At 41.9% G+C, this 12270-nt stretch overlaps 1 protein-coding gene across 1 annotated transcript in view; it reads right to left on the minus strand.

Annotated features, from left to right (window-relative positions):
- Positions 1-6: 6 nt before the first annotated feature.
- Positions 7-12270, minus strand: part of TCF7L2 (transcription factor 7-like 2 (T-cell specific, HMG-box)) — a gene marked incomplete at both ends in the record, with an annotated part of 25916 nt that continues 13652 nt past the window's right edge. The window contains 4 exons of the mRNA XM_009073371.1: positions 7-77; positions 5635-5707; positions 6881-6931; positions 7487-7535. Coding sequence (XP_009071619.1) covers positions 7-77; positions 5635-5707; positions 6881-6931; positions 7487-7535 — 244 coding nt within the window. The remainder of the gene's footprint in view (positions 78-5634; positions 5708-6880; positions 6932-7486; positions 7536-12270) is intronic.

Genomic DNA, 12270 nt, shown 5'->3' on the forward strand with positions numbered 1-12270 from the left:
GTAAGCTTCCATCTGAAGAGGGTGGGCTGACGCAGCTGCCTTCACCTTGTATGTAGCGAACGCACTTTTTTTTTCTCCTAGAAACAGGGAGAGAGTTATCTGTGAATAAAGGGCAGAGACGCTGATGGAGAAAGTTATCTAAAGCAAGGAGCCGTCAGTTAGCTACTCTGGGCTCTGCGTGGGTGGCACCTGGCCCCACGTGCCATCCTGGGGGTCTAGCGGGGTGTCCTTGGCACCGAGTCTGCTCGGGAACCTCCCTTCAGCTAACAGATTTGGAAAGGGTTCACCAATTGGCTCTTCATCCCCCTCCTCTTCAGGCTGCTTCCTCTCCTTACTTTAATAATCAGAAAATCTGGTAGGTCATTTTTGGAGCCCACTGTGCTAATCTACAAACTTTCCTTCGTGGAAAAACAAAAATAAAGCAATTTAATCATCCTAAAATAAAAACTCTGGATAGTTGATGATATCTCAAGATGTTCCACAACGCTGTCCAACTCAACGGGGCTATCTCTACACCTGCATCACCTGTCGTCTCTTACGATGCTCTGCCCTTGGGAGGCAAGAACGGCTGGAAACTACTGCTCATTGCTTTCTCCTCTGTTAAGAACCACACCAAATCCAGAAATGTCAGAGTCAGACAAGAGGGATATAATAGAGAGAACAAGAGAGAGGGGAAATAAAAACAAAACTAACAAACAAAGCAAACAGAAGAAAAAACAGGAAAAGAACAGGATAAACAGAGTATGATCCAAAATAACAAGAATAACTGGTTGTATGGCCTGCAGGTTGTGGCTTTAAATCGACTCAGTTTTACTTTTGGTTTTAGGGGAGAGTGGTAGATTTGGGAAGCTGCTCCTCTGTGTTTTGGGGAAATTTCCTCTGAGAGGCCATCCATGTAACTCCAGAGTGGGATCCAATTTCAAGTAGGTGAAGAGCACGTCGACAGGTACAAAGGTGAGGAGCAACATGGAACTTATTTCACACCAGGGAATATGAGAGTCTCACAAGAGCTGCTCATCTTCAAATAAATAAGTGACCCGACAGAGATCTTTTCTCCTCCCTCTGTCCACTTAATAATGTAAAGGAGCAATGAAAACAGATGACAGTTCCACACCATCTCTCTTGCCAAGTATATGCAAGACAATCCTAGCAGCAGGACAGAAATAATGAGGCAAACAACCACAGCATCTGGCAGAACGATGTTCAGTGGCCACCTTGACCCTAAGAATGCTGGCTCTCCAGTCCTCCTGCTCACAACACACTTTCCATGGGAGGTGCTGAAGCAGTCACACAGCTCAAGGCATATGACAAAGTCAGTCTAGAGCAGCCCTGCCACAAAAAGTTTGGACGCTGAGCTAAGCTGCACAAAGCCACCAACATGAAGGAGTAGGTTGCTCTCCCCCATGAATGGATATGTCGCCTCAGCTCAGCAACTCCATCAGAGGAAGTACCTGAGAGCTGCTGGGTGACATTCCCCACTCATGGAGGTGTTCCAACTCCACTGCTGGTCACCAACGTTCTCCTCTATGTATGGCAACTGGGTTTGACCTGGGTTAAACCAAGCTCTGCCATCTAGGCAATGGGGCTAGATGCTTCTCCACTGCAAGGGAGATCAAACCAGCTTGATCCTGGAGTTAAGAAAATATCATCTCCCATAGCCAGGATGGGAACAACAACCCCAGCACCCCATATTTCACCAGCTTTGAGGGACCACTGCTGTGACATCCCTTCCTCCAGAGACTCAGGCCTGCTCTCAGATTCTGCTCCACGTTCCACATGGCAAGGTAAGGGGTTAGGGCTATTAAGAGTTTTAACCACGTCAGCCTGCAAATCAATACATGCTAAAAACTAAAGACAACCATGCAACTTAAATGTTAAAAAGAAAGAAAGAAAGATAGAAGACAGCAAGTGAAGGCTGTAAACCATGCTTTATTAGAGCACCGTTAAAAAGACAGAAAAAATTAATTTGGTGGGCTCAAAACAGAACCTGTTAATTCTTCTATCATCAACAAACAACATGAGAAGTCTCTGGCTCTTAGATAAGGACACTTCTGCTGCTCTTTCTCCCCTCTCCTCTCTCACCACTTCCTAGCTTGACCTGTGCAGCACTACCAGGGCCACAGTTCATGTTTGGACCTTCTGTACAGTTCCAGTGGCAAAGCAGAACAGTTAAGCTTCACAAAGCTCACCAATATTGCTTGTGTGGAAAGGCGGATTCTTACAATTTGGAGACTCCCAATCCATCCCATCTCCAAATTAAAATTATTTACAAGCAGAGACCCAAGCTCTGCCCTGCCTCATTGATGGAGATCCAGAAGTCATTCAACTGGATTGCTCAGAATCCACAAGGCAGTTAATTATTTAACTGGAGGCAATTTGAACCTAATATGCCAGCACTTCAGATTTACTTTTTAACATTATTTAAGTTCTGTGGCATGAAGGAAAGACAAAGCAGCCTTAAACCAGGTCTACCTGACTTTCTAACTGCAAAGTTAATAATATTTATAAAACTAAACCCACTGATCTACTACTGAAAAAATTTCCCTTTCTCTAGGGTTAAGGGAGCAGATTGCTTCTTCTGCTTCTGTTGTACATTAAAGTATTTGACAGTGTGGCCACTCTTAGTCTGAAAAGCCATTTACTTAAATCATGCTGGCGCAAGAGGGCAGACACTTCTCCAGTCTGTGTCAATCCCACCATGTGTTAACTGTGGTCATGTACCTGTCAGGGTTAGGTGGGACGAAAGGCACAGATGACAAGACTCCAAACCATGTAAGCCTAATTTTACCAAAAGTAAACAATGCCAGACAACTCTGGTGAAGGGGATTAAGTAAGAATTTAATGAACTACTTGTGCCTCAGGTTTTCTCTCCTAAAAGCAAGAACAAAAATACTACATAACCCCCCTCAAAAACACAAGTGAGGATTATTCACTTGTGCATTGCTCTGAAAGCTGCTACATCAGTCTGGCAAACACCCACACACCTGACCCCACTCATGCTGCCCTCAAAACTAGCCCCAGGAAACCTGTAATGCTGCAATTGCCATGAGTGAAAGCCACAGAGAATTACAAGGGTTTATTCAGTTGCTGTGAGCAAAGATGTCTGGGGTTTTATCATAGTAGCAAACTGCACATCTTTAGCACCTACCTAAGATGTGCTACAAAATGCTACCATGCCAGCAAATGCAATGTTATAATGGTTAGGACCAGAGCTAGGAGAGAAGTGCTCTAATACCTAGGGGTAAAATGCCTCCATGCATCAAGAAAAAATAAAAAAAACACCAAAAAAACCCTCAAAACAGCAAGAAAAGCAGCTGGCTCTGTACCAGTCTCAAGCTATCAGCTACACCACTGAAGCTGTCCCTGATGCGCTGCAAAGACTTCTGACCAAAATTTGGCTTAAGTTAAAGAGGGTTTATGCTTCACATGTAACCTAAGCATTGTACAGACCAAATAAAAAGTCCCCTTGCTGATAAAATGTAGTTTTAAAAGTATGCTGTTTACTTAAGCAGCCAGGGAAAGATAAAGTGACACAAACATGATGTGCCCCCAGTTCTGGTGCTTGGCATACAGAGCCTGACATGCTTCAAATACTCTCTCACTAGACTACACAAGTTATCTGCTGATACTGTGCAGTGAACTAACCACAGAATAGAGACTAACTAAACACAGCATTGGAGTCTTTAGCTAGCATGAGACTCTAGCCTCCTGACACAGTGAAGTAGCTACCCAGCTCTTCTGGACTGAACTCTTCTTCCTCTAAATTCATGGAACTGCTGCTTTCCAAGCTTGTTTAATATATGCAGTGGTACTGACATCTAAGACCCATCACCCCATACTAGCATGCCTCAAATGGGACAAGACACAACCTGCTGAAGACATTTCTGGTGCCTTATCAGGTATATTGACATAGACCACCACCCTTCATCCATGTTTTCCTCGACACTAAGCACAAACAAGACTGCGTGCATACACAAAATACGATGGACGTCTGATCTACATTCTAAATGAGATGGAGCACATGGGACTGGCATGAGTAAGAGGGGAAAATGTGGGAGAGGAATCACTACACACAGAGTGTGGTTTGGGTTGAAATACCTACCATCATAATATTCCAAATTCAAAGACTGCTTGTATCAGAATAAAGAAACAACAAATTTAACCAAATGCGATCATATAAGGAAAAAGGAATGAGAAAAGAACTACTCGGTATCCCTCCACCAAGAAAGAAGTACGTATTGAGTTACACACGGAATTAAACTCCAGTAGAACATGGGCTGCCGAAATGTGGGCTCTCTGATGTCTTTCACCTCCTTTTAATGCTGGAAACTGTGCTACTAAAGTTGCAATTAGTTTTATCTAAAGCTCAGATGTTTACAGCTCAGTTGTTGGGATAAAATTTAGGAAAACATCTAGTTTTGGGATCAGAAAAAAAGACGCAGATTAATTAAAAAAACAGCATCTACAAACCTTACAGAGGCACAGAAGCCCACAGGGAGCTATTTAATTTTGCCGATAATACCAAAAAAATGAGTCAAATATAAGCTGTAAACACTGGCTTTTACATCTCAAATCATGAGAAAAAACCACTAGTACTGCAGATCCCAGAACCTTTTCAAAAAGCCTTCGGAGGCAGTGGACATAGACCCAAATGAAAGACAAAATATAAATGTCCAGCTAAAAATTAATTTTGCTGACAATCTGGGAAAAAAAAACAAAAAAAAGCAAAAAAATTGCCAGTTTTAATGACTTGGAGTTTTCTTGTTCCCAGTTCTACCACCAGGGAGAGGTTATTGGTAAAGAAAGAGAGAAAACGGCATTAAATTAGCAAGAAATTCCAAAGACCAAAGATTATTAGCAATTGATGCTGTGGGAAAGAGAAAGGTGGGGAGTGGGGAAAAAAGATCAAAAAAATAAAATCACACAAATGCACTAAGAGGACAGATTGCTTTTATTTCCCCAAAGGCCTAATGGGTAGTATTATACCTGCATGGTTTGCACCATAAACTCTGTCGGTCAAGCCCGAACAATGCCCGACACTTCTTTGGAGTATTTGCATCTGTTAGCATAAGGTAAACACAAAAAATACAACACAATGGTGGATAGAGCTCATTTGGTCTGCGTCATCTTAGCTACAGCTACGTTTAGCTTTCAATCACCTCAGTTTTATTTGGTAATCTCCCCTCGTACCAAGGGCAGGAAGAAAACAGGACTTTCACAATGAGCCAAAGGAAAACCAAAAAAAATCTCCGACACAGCCATGTGCCTGTCTGGTGTCGGTACCGCACTCAATGCCGTCAAGGGCTTTGGGAGAGACTTTCCTTGGGTGGAGGCTTGGAAGGCAGGAGTGTGGCTGAGCCACGGATCAGATGGGCTTAAGGTTGATGCTGTTTTACAGTGGGTTTTTGGCTAGCAGCAGCAAAGAGGAAGGCAAAAAAAAACAACCAACCAACAAAGGAAAAAAAACGCAAAACCCTTTCAGAGAGACGATAACTGATGACAGTGTCCCACTCCCTTGTGTCTTCTAGATCACAACACAGAGCTACAAAGCAACAAGGCAGGAAAAAAAAGGGGAAAGTACCAAATAAACCAGCTGCAAATCAGCCATAGCGAGTCTGGGAAAACTATACACACCTGCAGGGGCCGCACCAGTTATTCTGTTGATCAAGGCCAAAGCGCGCTCGGCATTTCTTAGGAGCGCTCAGGTCTGAATGAGTTCAAGAAAAGCGAGCAGGAAAGGGAGAGAGGAAAAAAAGAAAAGGGGAGAGGGAGGGAGAGAGAGAGAGAGAGAGAGAGGAAAAGAGAAAAGGGGAGAAAAAAGAGAAAGATAAAAATAAGGAAAAATAAAAATAAAAAAGGGAATAAAAATCAATGTCCTCGTTATTAATTGCAAATATTGACTTTTGATTTAAAAGTTAAAAAAAGTGATAATCACATTTTTATTCAACTCTTGAGATTAGCTGTTGCAATTAAAGCTGCAGTATCCCTTTATAAAGGACTGTTTCTTTCCCTTTTAAGTGTGCAGGTAGAGGAAAGTCATTGTGGCTGGTCTAGCAGGATGTTTCAGGCAATATTTGTTTGGGCTGGGTTTTTTTATTCTCTTTTTTTTTTTTTTAAGAGGGGGGAAGAAGGAAGAAAAGAAGCTGAGTATGGAAGTTAGATCCTGAACATGCTTTTTTCTTCAACTCATACAAAATAAGAGGGGAAAAAAAAAAAAAAAAGAAAGAAAAAAAAGGAAATTATATCTCCTGGGATAATGCAGCTTTTGGAATAACATTCAATTTATTTGTTTTTATTAATTTGTATTGAAAAGAATGGATAAGGATAAGCAGATTGCAGAATGAGTATGTTAGTATCAGCCAGAAAATAAAACGTAAAGCATGGCAAGGTGCTGAGTTAGTACAGCTAGTGAATTGCAATGAACAGGCTTGAGCAGAAAGGGGGGAAAAAAAAATAAATCCAAAACGAAAATAATAATAAAAAAATGCGTATGCATGCTAATGTGAGAAGACTTAGTGGGAGCCATGAAAAATGCCATTAGATTAAGGAGGTTCATTACTGACTTGCTTCCATTCTTTATCAGTCTCTTTAAAGAAATACTGCATATTCAATTTGCACAGTTAGTACAACTCTTGCGTTATTTTTACTGCATTACTGTTTTAATAGCAATTGTTACAAAAACAAAAAAACAAAATTAAAAAATACTATCAAACATATCATAGATATAAAGATATATAGATAATAAATACTATCGAAACGTGTGGATGGTATCTTTTTCTTAATGTCATAAGTGTTTAATGTTAAAATCTATAATGGCAGGAAAAAAAAATTAAAAAGCAGTTTATAAACTATTTTAAATGACTCAAAATGACGTTAGCACCTGTAATCGGAGGAAGTGAAAGGCAAGGATTTAGGAAACATTCGCTGTGTTCTGAAAAAAAAGAACAAATTATACAAAGGCTTCAAAAAAACTATGTTAGGGCTTCTTCAAAATTGACTATGAGATTGCCTATGCAGTATTTCTAATTTCCTATATAGAATGGCAAACCTCCTTAATTTAAAATGGGTGCGATTTACCACTGTAAGGCATGCATCAGGACACACAGGTACAGCCCAAATTAATGCACACACACACACACACACACACACACACACACACAACATATGCACAAAATAAGCAGACAACTTTACAAACGATGGCATAGGCATTACAGCTACGGCTCTGCAGTTAAAGGCTTGGCAACTACTATGTACAAATTCAGCGACTGTCACACAAGGCTCTCACATGCAATGGCATTGGTTACTAGTTTTAGAAGGGCAATAATGCATAAATAATTGGAGTGCATTTTAAAAAAAAAAAGGCTGTCTAGTATAGGGACTGGCTCCCCTGAGGACAGGAGACTTGTACCCACCTCCCCCGTGCCTAGAAAGTTCACATCAGGATTGCAACACTGCCACTAAGAGATTTAGACTTATTTTTACTTACCATTGGTCTCTCCAGGCTGCTTATCCCTTTTCCTCTTCTTCTTCTTTCCCTGCAGAAAACATACACAAATGAGAAGGATTAAATAAAAAAAAACCCCAAAGCAAGTGTCCTTGCACAACTGGACTGAGCAGTGAGGCTGTGGCTGGTGCACTGGCTTACCCTCAGTTCAGGGAAGTTTTGGGGGGCCCCAAGGAGATGCTTCACCCTGGGACTGGCTCTGTCTGTCCTGTGACTTCTCGGACAGCCTCACTGCAGCCCTCCCCAGTGCCAACACCCATCAAAGCCACAAGCAGCTGGGGAGGGGCAAAAAGACTTGCAAGATGCTACTTTTGAGCTAAGATCTTCATGAAGACAAAAACATTTGACATGTATATGCTTCTGCATTCAAAGCTTCAGAAATCATTCGTGGTCATGTTTTGGTGGGGCAGGGAAGGGAAGAGGGAGATTAGAGTGCATGAGTGAGGTCAGCTTGAACCCCTGGAGTTCAAGCACCAAAAATCTAAACCAAAACCCAACCAACAGCACCAAAACCTAACCATTAAAGCAGAGAAGAAAGGCATAGTAATGAGCAAATCCTAACCTGCAGGTTTATAAGTGCACTGACTACCTAGAAAGCAATGCCAGAACAAGAAAAAAAATCCAGACAGACAAGACCCTTCCCACATTTTGTTCTCTCACAAAGAAAATAACCAGTAATATTTTGCTGAACTGTGTCCTTTTCCCAAAGACTGTAAGACAAGATGATGCAAGTTGTTACAGTTTTTAACTGCAGGGAGAAAAGCCCTTTCTCAGTTTCCCTCCAACACCGTGGGAGAGGATAACCAGGATTCCAGCTTCTGTGGAAACCCAGTGATCACTTTTCAATAGAAAAACAATGAAGCAATAAGCATAGCTCAAAAGAGTAAAGCTATTTTTCCAAGAAAACTCTTCTAACACTGAGGTACAGGGTTTGCAGATCAGTACAACCAGGCCAGTGTAGGTGACAGCGTAATTTCATTTTCACAGCTCCCCAGATGCTAAAAGCAATGACTTTTGGGCCAGAAATGTCAACTGTGAACAGCACAAGAGCCCCTGGCTTTTGAAGACATGATAGTAAGAGACGTTGGTGAGAAGACCCCAGAGCAGCAGTCCCCTGTGGTTAAGAGGCAACAAACATGTCTTGGAAGAAGGAATCTCACAGCACTTTTGAAGGGCCGGATGTATCTGTGGGAAAGCCAAGAGGTTCTCCCACATGGTGGACAACTTTCTCAGTACGTTGGTCTGGCTCCCAGCTTCAGTGTGGCACATCCACTATAATTTCAGGGATGCTCACTACAGAAGATTTCCTGGAATGTATTAGTAAAAGATTTTCCCTAACATGAATGTAGAATATTGATTTCCTGTTGTCCTGTTTCTCCTCCCCAAAGCTGGCATTGTGGCATGGAGCTTCTGTACTCATTCCCCCTTGCTTTACTTAGTGTTGTAAACTGCCATCCTTCTGTCCAGGCTGCTCCAGATTTATGAGATCCTTGTGGAGATGGAAAAAGCTCTGTGCACCATCCATTCTAAAGGAATTTTAAACAACATGCACATTATCCTGTAGCTTGGATGCTGCTGAGGAATCATCTCCAACACTTCTGAGGTAATTTTTTTGGATATGGAAAGTTGTCAATTGCTACAGCAGCCATGAGTCTAACATGACAGGCAGACAAGACAAACAAGCATTGCTCATAAAGCTCCTTGAGAACAGAATAGGGAAAAACGCAGTTATCTTGAAGTCCACATGTCATGTAAAGACACAAGAGGGTCAGACTCTGCTCCATCTATATTGATCTAGATTTCCAGTAACCCTGAAAGGTGAATTTTTTCCAGCTTTCAACAATGTAACCAAAACCAGACAATTGCCTCAGGATCCTAAGCCTGATTTTTATTTAATCTCAAGGAGGCCACTTGCATAATTAACAGACTGCATCTGTGGCAAATTTGCTTAATTTCTGCAGTACATTTGGGAATTTGAGAGCTACTTCAATTTGAGACCTTGTAACTTCTTCACACAAGGGCAAGCCAGAACAGAGGTCAGGAGCCACCTGCCCTTCAGAAGCTCTTCAAGCCAGGTATTAAAGCATATAATGCATTTAGGGACCAATCTGTTAGAAACAGCTGATATACAGGAATGTCAGCCGGGACCAGGAATTTCTGGTTCTTTTTCAGCACAAGCTTTGAAAACTGTTCCTAACAAAGAACAGACAGAGGTCCCACTTAACTTCTTCTATACCCTTTTCAAAGGAAACAGGGAGAAGAATCACTTGGCTTGCTTGTTCAGTTTCTGTCCTGCAAGAAGATATTTGACTATGTAGCTAAATTAATGTATGGACTTAAGGGAAGAACTACGGTAGCAGTTTCTGAAGTGCTCTGCAGAAGACACTGTTTTGCCTTTGCTTCAGATTGTCCTCCTAAGACTCGAGCAGACTGCAACATTTTCTGTCATCATACTATACAAATTTTTAGGCTGCAAGTAAATATGGATGTAAATACTTCCTAATCATTTTGGCAGCTCCCTCTACAGAGCCAAACCAACGTGGGTTTCGACAGGACTGCAGAGTTCCTTAATACTAATTTTCTAGACAAATGGCAGGAGAGGTGACTAGATCCTTACACACTTCTGAGTCCAGCACTCAGGACTGCTTAACATCTTATACAAGATCTCAGGAAGAGTAAATGTGCCTCACGACTCCAACAAGCCACAAGGGATTCCCAAATCCTCTTCTCTTATTTAAGGGCAGGCTGAAAGCTGCATTTCCTGAAAGTATTGCTCCTGTTTCTGAAGACTGAGGCTACAGTTGCCTCATCCTTGAGGCTGATGTGACATGCCAATTTAACCACTGCATGCAGCCCAAGGTTTCTCCCCTGCTAGATGTGTGAAGGGGCTCAAAACCCTACAAACTGCTGAGGGAGGAGGGGAACTTGGAGAAATGTGAATGGCCCAGGAGAGGAGACATAAATAAATCCTGCGGATCATGCAAAAGGTACCATGCTCTCCTCAGGCAGGAAGGTTCCCCCTGAAGGTCACTTGGGGGTACAGCATCAAGCCGCTGGGAAAGCACCGGCTTTCTCATCCTGTCCTTTTTAGCTGGAGAAGAAAGGGTTTCTCAGTGCTCACATGGTGAGGACAAAAGTAAAAGGTCCTAAACACTGAGGCTTTGTACATGCCCATCTGTCAGTGGCACAGTCAGCATTCCTGAAACCTCAGTCGAGCCTATACTCCCTTTTGAACACCCAAGATGATGATACTGCACAGTGCTGAGGAACTACCTCAAGCCATGGACAGTCTCAGGCTAGACTATGCTGTAAAGGAAGAAAAAATGTGCTAAGCAGGAGCTTTGCCTCATCAGGCTTTAATGAAGTCTCCTCTGAAGAGCACAGAATCACAGAATATTCTGAATTGGAAGGGACCCAATTGAGCATGTACATCTACAGCTGCAACGGCCAAGGAGGGAGTGAGGCAGAGCCCAGCAGAAAGAAAAGATGATCAAGAAAACAGAAAGGCTTGAAAAAAATGTCCTTAAGTACATATTGCTAAATAAGTGAGCATATGTATTCTCCACCACTAAACAGTGAAGAGTGCAGAGAGCTGCTGCTGCTCCAGGCTTCACTGAGGACTCTGATCTGGCTTCTTCCCACCCATACATGCAAAAATGCAGATTCTCAGAGGCAAATATTGCCATATATGGCAAAACAGGATATTTATGGTAAAATAGCAGTGATGATGATGGGGATGGAAGAGACAGACTTCAACAAATCCGAAACGTCAACACTATACATAACTGACATCAATCTTAAAGTTGCTGGTACCCAAATCTGCAGGGAAGTCTGCCTAGAAGGTAGGGAGCAGGGTTTATTGCAGAGTTAGAGACCTTGGAAGTTTTAGGTGACTTTTATTTAATGTAAAACAAAATAAAAATCAAGACGCTCCTATAATCCTATTAAAAGGGGTTTAGAGCTCGCACCAATCCACAAATCTGTTAAGAATTTATGGGCTTAGGCTTGAAAACACTTACTACCAGCTGCCACTTACCCTTCACAGAAAAAGGAGCTATATAGTACTAGTAAGCAGTTAGAAAGCTGGCCTTGTGTTTTTTAACAGACAGAAAATTCTACCACTTTTAGCTGCAAAACAGGCCTTCTGAAAGGCAGAGGGAAGAATCAATGTCAAAAACAATCCATGAATTGATCACAAACTCCAGTACACTTTAAAAAATGATGGGGGAAGAAAAAAAAAAGAAGATATAATATGGGCATGAAAAGGCAAAACATAATCAAAATATACAGCAGTAGAGCGTGGAATAATTCATTTAACCCCACTTGAGAGTAAGACTTTCAAGCAAGTCATGCTTTTGGTTTTGCCAGTCCTTCTCTGAAGCTAGGATAAGTCATTCTTCCACTTTCCACTATACTCTCACACAGATAAGCACAAGACACTAATAATTTATCTTTCTTGGTGGAAAGGAGAGGAGCCATACTAGGGAAATTTTTTGTTTTGTTTTCAAAACTGAAATTTAAAATGACCAGCAAGCCAAACAACATTTCCAGATGTTGGCAAAAGTGAAGGCAAGACTTTCTTCACAGAGCTCTACCGTCATGCCCCAATTCTAACCCCTTACTAGTCCCAGCCAGGAACCCTCTTCTGGCTGGGAATTCTCCCCAATGGTTTTAGCATCGCAGCGGGAAGTGCCCGTTGTTGTTACCAGATTGGGATCCTTGGCACGCTTTCCAAGTAGTGCTTGTGTGCAATGTGTGGTCGTAGT

The sequence above is a fragment of the Acanthisitta chloris genome, unplaced genomic scaffold, assembly GCF_000695815.1.
Source record: "Acanthisitta chloris isolate BGI_N310 unplaced genomic scaffold, ASM69581v1 scaffold24260, whole genome shotgun sequence".
NCBI lineage: Eukaryota > Metazoa > Chordata > Aves > Passeriformes > Acanthisittidae > Acanthisitta > Acanthisitta chloris.